Below are 14,706 nucleotides of genomic sequence, written 5' to 3'. Positions count from 1 at the left end.
AGCGACTCAGATCAAAAGCACTACGATTGTATTGCCGTACACGCTGTCGTTTCGCCAAATATCGTTTTGCGCTAGCGAGTAATAATTATCGATCCTATAACCTTTTATTGTACAAAAGATACACCATTCGAACACAAGCAAACCTGTGCAATAATCCCCGACCGTTTTGGAAATTCGTGAACTCCAAGCGCTAGTCTGGCTTCGGAGAAGTGTGACCTATTCGCCACCCACTTTAAAAGCGCATTCAATGAAACTATTTCATCTGCTGATCAAATTGCGCGTGCTTGTAGAGACACTCCATTAAATATTTGTCCTTTGAGAAGCTTCACTGTTGCAGATCGCCAGGTTACAGTAGCAATCAGTAAGCTAAAATATTCAGTCACTTCTGGTCTTGATGGCATACCTTCATGTGTTCTCAAGAAATGCACGGATGCACTAATTTTGCCGTTGACAACTCTATTCAACAATTCCTTCAGGCAGTGTTGTTATCCTTTCAGCTGGAAAAGGTCAGTTATGTTTCCTGTATTCAAAAAACGAGATCGGCGAAATGTTGAAAATTACAGAGGAATTACATCGTTGTGTGCCTGCTCCAAAGTTTTTGAGATCATAATGAACGATGTGCTCTCTGCATCCAGTCAATGCTACATTTCTCCTGATCAACATGGATTCATCCCAAAAAGATCAACCTCCACGAATCTCGCTCAGTTTGCTTCATTCTGCTTGCGTAACATGGACGCTGGTGCTCAGATCGACACTGTATATACCGACTTGAAATCAGCATTTGACAGAGTTGATCACGCAATACTTCTGGAACGGTTGAAATTAATAAGAGTGTCTTTTGATCTGATTCGTTGGCTCGAATCATATCTGAGAGATCGAACACTTCTAGTAAAAATTGAATGTGTGTTCTCTGCCCCATTTTCGAACAACTCGGGTGTTCCTCAAGGAAGTAATTTGGGCCCACTCTTATTCACACTCTTTATCAATGATCTAGCTACAGTATTACCACCGGGTTGTCGTATATTTTACGCTGATGATGTTAAATTATACATGATCGTCAAGTGCATCAGGGATTGCTTAGCTTTACAACAGCTCTTGGAGACTTTCAATGACTGTTGCTTCTTAAACTTGCTTACAATTAGTATTCATAAGTGCAGTGTAATATCGTATCATCGCAAGCACAAACCAATTTTATACAACTATTGTATTGGAGAACAGCATTTTGAGCGTGTACTACAAGTGTGTGACCTTGGCGTCACTTTGGATTCTGCACTCACTTTCCGACCTCATTTCGACTATATTATTAACAAGGCAAACCGCCAGATGGGATTCATGTTTAAAATTTCTAATGAATTTAAGGATCCTCTCTGTCTCCGTTCACTTTACTGCGCATTGGTACGGTCAATATTGGAATATAAATCCGTAATATGGTGTCCGTATCAAACAACATGGATAGCAAGAATTGAGGCAATTCAAAGAAAATTCGTTCGTTATGCACTAAGACGCCTTCCGTGGCAGGACCCTATTAATCTTCCGCCATACGAAGACCGCTGTAGATTATTAGGTCTACACACGCTTGAAGCGAGAAGGAGAGTAGCCCAAGCTGTTTTTGTCGCTAGGATTCTTCTAGGAGAGTTAGATACGCCAGAATTGTTGGCCCAACTCCACATCTATGTACCGGAACGTGTACTCCGTCAACGAAACTTTTTGCTGTTGGAACTGTATGGTAGCCATGATCCAATTCGCTTCATGTCTGCCACATTCAATGAAGTGTTTGCGGATTTCGATTTCAACGTGTCATCTACTAACTTCAAAAACCGGCTATTAAGTAGTTTCTGACTTACCAGATATTTCCTGACGACATTTTAATCTGTATTTTTATTTGCTGCTTTTGTTAATATATATTTTTTACATTGTTTATTTTATTGTATTAGTTTGTTTTTGTTATATTTATTTCTGTATTCATTGTTAAGTTCTGTATTGTGTATTTGAAAAGATATGAGGTTTTTACGCCAATTTGAGTATAGTTAATGTTTCACTCAAATTGGATTTTCCCCATCCCTTCATATTCATTAAGACCAACTAGGTCAGATGAAAAATAAATAAATAAATAAAAAAAATAAAATATAGGGAGTTATCCCGACCAGGAGAAAATAGCTGGCAAATAACCTGAGCATACTATTTTCTGGTATCATACGAAAACCTGGTACTAATTGATCATTAATACCTCATTGATGTATTAAGCAGGTATTGAAGAAACATTTTTCAATACCTGCTTAATAGCTCAATGAGGTATAATATTTTATTTAAGTATTATTTATGTATTCCAGTGTTTTTAACAAATACCAAATCAATACCTTATTGAATACCTTCATACAGTGAATTTTGTTATTGGAAGGTTGAAAGGGTTTTGTATTTTTTTTAGATTATAGAGGTTTTAACCTTAAGGTCATTCGCCTCTTCGGGTTAGAAAAATCTCTTATGAAAAATTTCTAACCCTATGTGCGGGGTTGGGACCAGAACCCAGGTGCGCAGCGTACAAGGCAATCGATTTACCAACTACGCTACGCCCACCCCAGGTTTTGTAATTATTCAGGTATTTTAATAACTCGTTTCATTATCAACTAGTTATTCGAAGTACATGTCGCAGTTATTATGTCATGTATTTTACCTCTTATACAAGGCTCCTCAATACCTTATTGTGGTGTTCTAGTATTGGGTACAGTATACTTGAATTTGGTATTCTGAAGTTATTTTCTTCTGCTCGGGATACCAATTGGATCATTAAGCTATATATAGTTTTCCGTTCCATTGGATAAATTTTAGGTCCAATATACATAATATAACATTATTTAAAAAAAAATTCATTGCAATACGTAAAAATATTTTTTTGTTTTTCAAAATAAATCTTATGTTAACATAGACAACCATACATAGGAATACTGCGGTTGTTTACGTCTGGCATATCAAGACAACACCTAAAATGAAAAAAAAAAACTATATGCATTGCATGGTGTTTATGTCAAATCAAAATAACCCTGCGGGAAAACCGGGAAAACATGTATTCATTTTTTCTGACAGGGCATCATCTGTCGTGAAATTCGATATGTCAAATGCTTCTGATAGTGTCAAATCAAGACTGTCAACATATTTCTTTATATTAAATTTAAATTTTATTTTTTCGTTTCCTGAGTTGAAAAAAAATATTATGATCACGAAAATCATCTTTATCGTTGTATGTAAAAAAAAAGTTTGTTTTTTTCTCATTTAATGACCCAATTGGACCCATATTAGAACCTCAACAGCATGATAGCCATCTTTGCCGGCCGCCCCATCTTCATAGTTCACGGCGAAGTATAAAGGATAAGGTAGACGGGAAGTGTTAATGATCCACCTACTTAACGGCATGACGAAGATTCATCAGACTCTTCCATAGGTGTGGCGTAGTTGAGGGTTTAGAAGGGTATAAGTTCTAGGATTCGCTTCAAGCAAACGATGCGAACTCTGAAGCATAGTTTATCAGGTAGTTGTATAGTTAGTTTTCGAGTACACAATCACTCGAAAAAAATCTTGTTTAGTTTTTGGTTCTTTTAAAACTCTGGGTAGCCGGCTACCGGGAGTATTCCATGTTTTCTAAACAAAAGCAATTTTTGCCTAAAAAAGCGAATCTTATCTGCGTAATGGGCCGGATCACTATTCATTGGAACAGTATTTATACAGATTTCTCTACGTTATACTTATTGGGTTGAAAACTACCGAGTTACACGTTATATAGACAAAATCTCATGATAGATAGAGATTGTGAAATACACGTCTACGAGAAATAATAACGAACATTGAAAGCATTGTTAACCTGACGCACGGGCTTGTTAGCAATAACGGATCTTGAAATTAGATTCTTATAAAAAGACGCGACTAATTTTTAGTATGTATTGACCCGTGATCATCGATGCTAGTTAGATTAAGGTCTTATTGGGGCTAATTTCCGATCAACTAATCATTTTTGTCTTTCACATATAAAAAGGTTATGCGATAACTCGGAATTTCGACATTTACGGTAGTGTTTTCTTGATTAGATTTGTTCGCAACCTCTCATTCTGCTACTTTCGACAGAAAGCTGATAGCACTCAGTCGTCGCCGTTCTAAGGGCCAAATGTCATCAATAGACTTAGACTCGCGTGGAGGCATGAGATAGGAGACTTGTGACAACTGTGTTATCTCACATTTCGACGACCCGCTACTATTTGTAAAATAGAAACCGCAGTTTGCGTTTATAATTAATGTAGTACTACAGTAACCCTTTCACCGTTTTCGTTCTTTCGAATATAGTTATAACTTCTGGTTTCACTCAGTGATTATAAAGCTGCTACCATGTACGGTTCTCACCGTAATAAGCTGCGTGCTAATTCAGGTGCTCTGGAAGGCGAACAAGCGGAAACAGAAACTCAAACAAGGAGTGAATTACAATAGCAAGAATGGTGCCAGCATTGGGGTTGCAACATCTAGCAACGTAACTAGTCATAACAACGCTATGGCAAGCTCTACCACCAATTCAACAGCCGTCAGCAACGGAAGCAGGTGAGCTAATTTCTCGCTTCATTAAAATCATTGACATTCATTGCACAATCTGCAATCCTTGATGTTGATGAAAGGGTGAATAATCAAGTAGATGGTGTCATAATCGGGAAGAAAGATTTTATTCAACCCAGCGATACATATGGGCCGACTTCTCACGTGTTCCCGTCGAAGATACATCAAACTGGTTTATTTAAACAGTTACGATATATTCGAAGTCCACTGACGATAAAAAATGATGCTGTTGTGAAAATCTAATATAAAGCAAACTATGAATTATTTCGGTCTTGCCAATCTGAATCATATATAGTAACAGTAATAAACAGTTTAGTTATACCATAAAGTTTCTATACTACCGTTACCTAACTGCGCCGGACTTCATATTCCTCAGTTCCATCTACATATGTGTCGTAACTGCTCTCTGCATAATTTCGAACGAAGTTTATAAAAGTTCCTTCCCTTGCAGGCATCAAAAGACGGACCGGCGAGCGGACCGCACCACAACCCTGTTGGTGGCCGTGCTGATGCTCTTCCTGTTCACCGAGTTTCCCCAAGGCATTCTGGGGCTAATGAGTGGTATGCTGGAAAAATGTTTCTTCAAACGATGCTACACTCTGTTCGGAGAAGTGATGGACCTGCTTGCCTTAATCAATGCCGCCATCGGTTTCGTGTTGTACGGCCTGATGTCGAAACAGTTTCGCACTAGTTTTAAGTCGGTTTTTTGCAATGCTCCAACCCATAGAATCGAAATCACGAGGTTGACCGGTTTGAACACCACTTGTGTATGATAGAAGCGGGAAAATAGCAGACTGATGGATAAAACAGGGAAATGCTTAAACCGATCGCTTTTAGCATAGCTAATGCTTGTTTCTGAGTGGTATGTCTTGAATTTGAATTCCTTTTAAAAAAGGTTTTTGAATATTAGATTTTGCACTGTGAAACAATGCTTTAGTCAATCAACAATCTCTTTATTCAGCCCGGAAATACTCAATTGTTTGCACTGCTTTAGTAGTGGTAACTCGAGTGATACACAACTCACAACGAAATTAATAAAAATCAAATTACGGAATTTGAAATCCCAACTACTGTAGTTTGGGTTGGAGTAATATTGTTCATTGGGAAATTTACTGTGTAAATAATGTTGAATAGCTTTAAAAGTAAAGTGAGTTGAAAATTTCACTAATCTAAGCGATTGAATAATTTTGAATAGTTCAAAAAATGCAGCGTAGATTTATGGACCGTGTGTGTGAACCCAATCGCAATACGATTGCTGTACTTTAGGAAATGGACCAAAGCATTTCTGTTAACATTGCAATGGTAACAGATTATCTCATTTTATGTCCGTTCATTTACTTTAGTGTACAGCAGCGGTATATCAAAATACTACTTTCAATTTGTTACGAAAAAATGCTTGAAATTCCAACATACATCCGGAAAACATTCTTCTTCACGAGCCTCCAACAACTAGAGCTCCTTATCCCCAGATTCAGAATCGCTCCTATACAGATTTAAACATTGTTAGAGCATGCATTCGAGGCCCAGAGACATATTTTATGCTCAACTTGCTATTTGTTTTGTCCTGCATGCCAATGCCCCGCCAATATTACACACAACATTTCAGGGTCGTCGATGAAACAAGGCGCAAATGCTAAATCTGTGATGCAAAATTATGTTCGTGACTCTATTAAATACAAAACAATTAAACGAAACTGTAGATATGTGTTATAATTCTAGAAACGAGGATTTGTAACAATAATATGTGGTTTCAGTGTTTATATTTTTCTATGAGCCTGTACGATAGTGATTTGTAAGATGTTCGATTGGAAAGCTCATCACGGTGTTGACAAAATATAGTACTTCGATTATGACGATGTTTTCCTTTTGATGACAAGTCCCTGATTATAGTGTGCGGCGTGTTCTTTCAAATTCTTTTAAAGATAAGGTAAGTAAATCTGTAGGAATCTTTTCATAGACTAACGGTCAAAAGTTTAAGTTCACTCGCATTTTTTTGAATTTTACTTAATTGAGTGGATTTCTCAGTAGACTTTGGCAAGCACGTGCGTCTTGACTATATTATGTTACTACACGCTACTGGTCAGAGTGTAGGAGGGGGTTTGACGCCTTTGGGTGACACGTAGGTCACATAAACTTGTTATGACAGGTTGTATTCTTTTGATGCGTCGAGTACATAATACGTGTAACATCTTAATGCTTCTAGAGCTCACTGCAAAAATTATATTCCAAATTGTTTTTTTTTATATTTTTCTTTATTAAAAGATAAGTAGAAAGATTTTTATATTGAAAATCGTAACTGTCGAAATAAATATCTATTCAAATTGATCTAATTCGAAGATTATAATCTCATTATTGAAAAGTGAAAAAACTACATATTTTATGTGTCTATCGTAGGGAAATGGGTCGAAAAATAATTATAAAGAATAATAATTAATAACTATAAATGAAGAAAACCATAGCTTTCTGAATGTTACATTTACATTGTAGGGTGAACTTAAATTTTTGACCGGTAGTGTCCCGTTTTCTATGAGCTTTCCTATCTTTATGGAATCATAGGCAGTATATATCTGGGCTAATTATGTGTAGAACAGCAGAACAGAAGCGGATCCAGGGGTACTGGGTCCCACTGGAGAATTTCAACTTATAGGAAAGGTTTTAATTAGTTTAAATTTTGAATTAGTTTCATGCTCCAAATCATTTCAAACCTAATTTTCCGCTGAATTTCGTTAAATGAGGTTATTATGTAATAACCTCATTTAACGAAATTACGAGTTGTACAATGCTCATTTCAAAGTAAAAATTTTAGACCTGCCTCCACCGAAAGGTTTTCTGGACCCGGGTAAAGACCCCTATTAGGGAGAAAATCACACTCTTTTTTGAAAAACTTTTAAATCAAGCTATATCATCTATAGCCTTTCTTACAATAAAATACAAGAGTACAGTTTCTTAAGCATCTACATACAGTCGGGTCTCCTACTATGCGAATAACTGGGGGCGTGAATAAGGAATCCTCGTCATAGGAATCCCAAAGCTTTTGGGATTCTGACTAATTAGGGCTGTGGCCGAATATTTTGTCTGCGCAGTACCGTCTTTGCGCATGGGCACACTGGGTCAGGACCAGGGGCCCCGGAATGTTGGGGGCCTCACACTTAGCATGAATTTATAACCAGTCTAAAGAATTAGATTAGTAGCGACTCGGAATCATTTCATTCACATTTCACCGTATTCCATGTGATCAAGATGTTTAAAGAGCATCAGAGAGGCAGGAAACGAGGCACTACATGACTATTGAACCAATTCAAACGTAAATCCAATATTTCGATTCGATTTTCCATTTATTTTTAATAACAATGAAACGTCTAGTAAACCACGTATACAACATTTGGAAGGCACCGGACCTTAGCCAATCAACTAGAAAATCTTGTTTGGAACTGCAGATGTGGCAAAATATTTATTTCTGAATTGCATCTTTGACGGACAAATTCACATGGAACCGTCCAAATGCAACTTCTTGAGGTCTTACAAAGACAAGACACTTTTTTGGTCGGATTTCGTATGATTCTCTATGCCTGGTCAGTCTTAGACAGGTACAGCACCAATAATGTTATTTTTGCTCTACGTTCCGCCGTACCAAAAAAATTAAGCCGTCATGAAGGTGAACGTTCGTGAAATCCCAAAAAAGAAGTTTTAAAGTGCCCGTGTGAAAATGTCTCCGTGTATCTAACCTAGCTTTACCCTAGATTTGATTAAATAAGTCATGACAAATGTGCGTGCATTTTGAGGATACTTGAAGAACCTCGGCCATTTGACAGCGTAAATATTTTTATTAATATTCGTGTATTGTATTGTAGTATGTACGTCAGAGTGTTTCGTTCATGGTTACACATTATAGATGAAATTTTTGCTACTTTGGACAACGTTCCAATAACACTAGTTTACAAATTTTAGGGTGATTGCATGAAGTTAAGAAAAAAGGTGTTTTCTAAGTCAATTTTGGGTCGCTGAGCACGAAAATCATATCCATTTTCTTTTTCAAAGAACCGTGTTCGTGATTTTTTTTTGAAAAACGTGGTTTTGAGCAGTTTTTGCTCAATATCTCAGGAACAAATGGTCCGATTAACACAAACGATTCACCATTCGAAAGGTATCATTCCAAAAATGCAAAACACGTTAGGATAAAATATCAAAAAATTAGGGTTAAGAGCAACCAAAGTCGAAAAAAGCAATGTTTGGTGAAATTACTCATTTTTGGTTGATTTTTCATAAAAAAATAATTCAGCAAAAAAAACTTTTAAAATCTTATGTGACAGACAAACTTCCAACGTGAATTTTAAGCCCAAGATCATGAAAATCCGATAAAAACGGTGATGTTATTAAGCACCGAGTGAAAATTGCTCTGTTTTTCTTTTGGTCTTAAATAAGATTACACTAGTTTACAAGAAAAATAAAGTTACGAGAAAGAGTGTTTTCTAGATCAATTTTGGGTCGCTGAACACGAAAATAGTACTCTATTTCTTTTTCAAAGAAGTTCGATTTAAAAAAACAAAACGTTTTTCTTTTGCTTCCACTTTTTTGTTTTTGCTCTATTTTTTTGTTACAGAAAAATTTATTTTTCACATTTTCAGAATCTAATGTGACGGATTTTTACAATTTTAAGGTCATCACGATAAGCTAAGAAGAAAGGTATTTTCTAGGTTTATTTTGGATCGCTGAATACGAAAACCTAGTCCATTTTTTTTTTTTCAGAGAAGCGGTTTCAAGATTTCTTTGAAAAAGGTATTTTTGGGCACTATTCTAGTTATTTGTCAATATCTCGTTCAAGTAGGATCCGATCGAAACAGTTCGAAAGGTATTGATGGGCCCGTTCCGAAAATGTATAATATGCGTAGACCAAATGTACATTTATTAGATTGTAAGACCAAAGTAAAAAAAAGTCTAATGTTCGACCTTATTAAAAAAATGCATATTTCTAGTAAATTTTTTATAATAAATCAAGGACAGAAGAAAATTCTTTTAGAATCTAATGAAATAAATAATCTTTTTGCATAAATTTTAAGCCAATGGTCACAAAAATCGGATGAAAAATGTAAATGACATGAAGCACTGAGTGAAAATTGAAACTTTTTATTTTTCGCGCAATCATACTTTTGGCTGAAATAATCTTCTATACTTGATAGTTATTGTTTGTGTTGGGTACTATCTTCTCCAGCTTTCATCCATCCATCCTGCGGTATTTGAATGGTTTTGAATATTTCATTATTCAACTAAGAGCTCTTTTTAAAATGTGGAAATATTCGTTGAAAAAAATTTGTTTTGTCTGTGGTGAGTACATATTTAACACATTAAGGAATTTTCGCCTTCTGCTACAACAGGCTTCGCAGCAGATTCTCAGTTCACAGAACATTACGTGGCTAGTGCAAAGATCCCACTAAGGGATCATCCATAAATGACGTAGCATTTTTTGAGTGATTTTCAACACCACCCTCCCCCATCGTAGCATTTCGTCACAAACCTCTAAATACCCCCCTGGTAATAACGTAGCTTGACGATAGCCCTGCCCCCCCTTGTCACCGTAAATTTTTTTAAAAATTCTGTTCTATTCCCCTTTAAAAAAGCTACGTAGCATGACATGACCGCCTACCCCCCTGTCGACACACTTCATCACAAAATACAAAACTCCCCCATCCTCCATATAATGCTACGTCATTTATGGATGATCCCTAAGACTCCTTCCCGATAGGGACTCGAAGATTTGACGACCAGTGCTACACCCTCTAAACCGCCACACCAGGGCAGGGTCTGCTAAAATCATAAAATTTCCATTTCGCTCAATGTGCATAGCATCTACATTTTCCATCCGATGTTAGTGATATTAGGTTTAAAAGTAACGTAAACATATTATCTGTCATCTTAGATTCCAAAAGGTCCGAAAAAAAAATTGTTTTTCTGTAAAAAAATCATAAGTAACTTTTAAAAATTGTCGAAAATGCACTTTTTGCCTTTCTCATATAGAAAGGTTATGCAATCACTCTAAAAATCGTCAACCTAATCCCGGCCCGGAGGTCCGAATGTTATATGCCATTCGACTCAGTTCGTCGAGATCGGCAAATGTCTGTGTGTATGTATGCGTGTGTGTGCGTATGTGTGTATGTGTAAATACGAAAAAATGTCACCTCTGTTTCTCAGACAAGGTTGGACCGATTTGCACAAACTTAGTCTCAAAGGAAAGGTACAACCTTCCCATCGGCTGCTATTGAGTTTTTCCAATGATTGGACTTCCGGTTCCAGAGCTACGAGTTGAAGAGTGCGTCCACACAGCAAATTCCCATATAAACTAAAATGAAAACTTCTCAAAGGGAGGAGTAAGGGAAAATTTAAAAATCGAATTTGCACTTTTAATGCCAAATGGCTTTAAAATGCATGAAACGTTGAGATTTGATGAAATCTCAAAAAAAAAATTTTTTTTGACAAAAATTGATGTTTTTGGACTTTGGCACCTTTTTGCCTTTCTCGTATAGAAAATGCAATCACTTTAAAAAACGTCAACCTAATCCCAGCCACGATTTTTTTTGACTTATTTAGGCGTAGGTAAGAGCATGCAATGAGGGGTTGCTACTTTAAAATTGAAACTAGTTTAAAATTTCTTAACAAGTTGAGCCCTCCCCCATGAGCGTTTTGAATTACTATTAAAAATTTATTATTCTACTGTCCAGGAAAAAATATACTGCAAACCGTTTGGACACATAAAATGTCATTTGAGTTCGGTCACTTTAGAAACAAGACAATGAAGAAACCAAGGACGAATCTTTGCGAGGGTGGCTGGAAATTGATGTATGTCAAGTTGGACGGCTTCTCTGAAGGATCGGTTAACGTATCGACAAGCTTCGATATTATCAAAAGTTGTGAGTAGACAGCAGATGTCAATCAGAGGGCTAGTTAAGGAAGAAAAACACGAAGTTGGAGAAAATCGGGATATCCATGTCTAGAAAAATTTTACCGCCGATGATTATTCCGTTAGAGTGGCAGCGAAATGGATCGCGAAAATTGGCATCGGTATAGGGTGAAATACTGCCGCCAAGAAGTTCTCAGCACCAGCTAGCAGATAAATAGGAACGACTAGCACCAAGAAGGATAAGAAACCCGGCGAAGGTGGTTGTAAACAGATGTAAATCCTTATGCTCGACACCCCCGGACCGGTTCATGTCTCGACAGGGTACGATATTTGCAGCAGACCTGAGCAGGTGAGATATATCGCGAAGGTTTGACAGCAAGTAAGGAAAAGTAGCTATGGATAAAAACATGACGATTCACACAAAGCAAAATAAGCAAGAACACAATCCTTACTAAAGCAGTACTTATCGGTTGCCCCGGATGGATTAGGATTACGAGTTTAGTCGGTTGCGTAACAACTACTACAAACCAAACCGCATCCACCACGAGCCAGCATTCAACGCACAGTGGTCGGAAATGCCAAAAACGTCACTAGAGGCCAAATTATTGAATATATTCATAGGGTATCTTTGGAGGAATTGTTGGTAAGAATACTACCTACAACCTGATAAAAATTAAATTGAGGCGTGGCTTACTATGATTGAAATAGAAAAATTACCTTTTTTACTGACGAGGTAGAAAGTTGGTGTCCTCGACAAAGTTTTAGGAATGCTCATAATGAAGAATTTTGTTGAACAACTTGAGCTTGTAGCACTTAATGTTATCGATTTTTAAAGCGTTTACTAAGGCAAACCCCTTAAATTTAGCTATTTAATATAGCTTTTTTCGCAGTGACTTTTCGTGCAAACGATGTTCCAGACAAATGTAGCGGTATTAACACCACATAATATTGTTGAAGACTGCATGTAAAAATGAAATTATTGTTGAAGACTGCATGTAAAAAAATTTTTTTTACCTGAAATCGGCGGAGCCGCGCACACCTCTTGTAAAAATACTCATTCGTTTTAGAGTTATTGAAGAATTTTAATTTTTTTACACCAACTTCAACTGCGTATAAGAGAGAAAGGTGCAAACCAAAATGGACGAGCAGGCACTATTTTCAATGTCAGGACTACGCATAATAAGGGCAAGAAGGTTTTAAGCTCATTTTGTAATGTTTTTGCTTGGGTATTTTTACTTACTGTATTCAACAATATTATGTTTTTTTAATGCCTCCATATTTGTCTAGAGCACGGTTTGCACGAAAAGTCACAGTGGAAAAAATTATATTGTAAAAACTTAATTTGAGGGTGTTGCCATTGAAAACGCTTTACTCCGTTTCTATTAGACATTAAGTGCTGTCTCTCGTTTTGAACCTCAAGTAATGTGAAACGCATTATCCAATGTGTTTTTGTTGTAAAACATTTTGTTTTGTAGAAGCTGTGGGTGATATTGTGTTTTTGAGCATACTTTGTAAATTTTCTTAATTTTAAACATTTTGTGTTATTTAAGGTAGTTTTCAATATATTCCCCGAATGATTATATTTTTCGATAGTGCGTGAAAAGAGCTTTCAGTATCCGTATAGATATTACACCTATCCATACACAAAAGTAATTTTTTAAATCCTTTGTTATACTTTTTATAAATCGGTTGGGGTAAGTTGGCGGTGACGCACACGGGGCAAGTTGGCGGTACTATTTACAGTGCAAAAATAGTCATAAAATATTTTCATTTCTCGAATTCACTCCAAAGTAAGAGAAACTTTTTCTTGTGTCTCTCGTCAATGCAGGGGACAATTATTTCGACCAATTGCCTGAAGAATTTCGAAAATTTGCTTTTGAATATGGAGTACGCGTCGAAGTCAAAATGACGGGGTATTGTGACTGAAATATAATGAAAAGTGTCGAATAATATACAGTTTTATTGAAAAGACAATCGGCACATTTCATAAGGACAACTGATGTAATCGAATTTCCATTTGATTGCTTATTTGTTGACATTCCGCCATCTTACTCCACACATACCGCCAACTTACCCCGGGGCTGGGGTAAGTTGGCGGCTTTTCCGCGTCACATATTTTTTTCTCTAGAAATAAAGACAACGTATGAAACATTTTCATAAAATTCAGAGATGTTGACAACAGTATGCCCTTTCATGCAACGTGTTCTATTTTGCAAGATCTACAGGATAAAACGGGTTCATACATTGCATGCGGCCATACTGACTATCTGCAATCGTTTCGTTTACAAAAGCAATATAACTTTTGATCAACTGAAAGTAGATTCTTTCCGAAATATATTTTCATGTTTAATTTCCCTCTTGAAACTGGGAAAAATGGGGTAAAACGGATTCACACCTTGCCTGCGGTCATTCTATCTATCTCCACTCGTTTCCTTGGACTTTTTTGTATAAGAAAAACTTCTTTTGATCAGCGGCATTAGTCCTGCTTCCGAAATATAGAGTAAAGTTCAAATAAAATCTTAACATTTGAGGAGAATCGGGGTAAAGTGGATTAAAACGTTTTATGAAGACAATCATACTATTTTCTATAGAATATCTTTTGATTTTTTTGCTTAAGAAAATTCTGTAATTTTTCTATGCAAAAATATCGACAAGCGACTCGGTGACGAATCTTTATGTAGCGGTGTTATCTGCCATTCGAAAACTACTTAACCGCTTTATTTCAAATTTTGCATGCACATTTTATGTAAAAAATACCTAACCCCCCCATTGAGTTTTCGAGATAATTTTTCAATGAAGTAGTTTTGGAATGGCAGTTAACACAGAAAATCGTGTTTTTTTTTCTAGAAACATTCTACATAAAGAAAAATTACAGAATGTTATTGAAATGATATATTATAATATGCAAATTTCCAAAAAAACGCAAAAAGTGTTTTTTTTTCACGCTGAAACCCTTACCCCTCCCTTAAATTGCAAAAAAATCTAACGTTAGATATTTCTAAACCGATCGGCGTGAAAAAAATCAAGTGCATCATCAGATGATGCCCTATGAACAGCCGCGAATAGTGAATGCAAATTGAAAGTAGCAATGCATCACATCTCGCTTGATTAGATTTAGATCGAACAAATTTAGAGAACCGAGTAATTGAGCCCGATACTTGCTCATTCATGAGAGCTGAGTTGACGTTTGTTATCTTATCCTTTCATTGTGTAGACTGCCAAAT

General features: G+C 36.4%; 1 protein-coding gene across 3 annotated transcripts in view; it reads left to right on the top strand.

The window, feature by feature from the left end:
- Window positions 1-6,430, top strand: part of LOC131690904 (G-protein coupled receptor dmsr-1) — a 623,822-nt gene extending 617,392 nt beyond the window's left edge. For all 3 annotated transcript variants that reach the window (XM_058976981.1, XM_058976982.1, XM_058976983.1), the window contains 2 exons: window positions 4,330-4,578; window positions 5,042-6,430. In XM_058976981.1, the coding sequence (XP_058832964.1) occupies window positions 4,330-4,578; window positions 5,042-5,363 (571 nt within the window). In that variant the 3' untranslated portion in view covers window positions 5,364-6,430. The remainder of the gene's footprint in view (window positions 1-4,329; window positions 4,579-5,041) is intronic.
- The last annotated feature ends 8,276 nt before the right edge of the window (window positions 6,431-14,706 follow it).

The sequence above is a fragment of the Topomyia yanbarensis genome, chromosome 3 (genome assembly GCF_030247195.1).
Source record: "Topomyia yanbarensis strain Yona2022 chromosome 3, ASM3024719v1, whole genome shotgun sequence".
NCBI lineage: Eukaryota > Metazoa > Arthropoda > Insecta > Diptera > Culicidae > Topomyia > Topomyia yanbarensis.
Note: the sequence above shows the minus strand (reverse complement) of the source record. Positions and strands in the feature narration are given on the sequence as shown.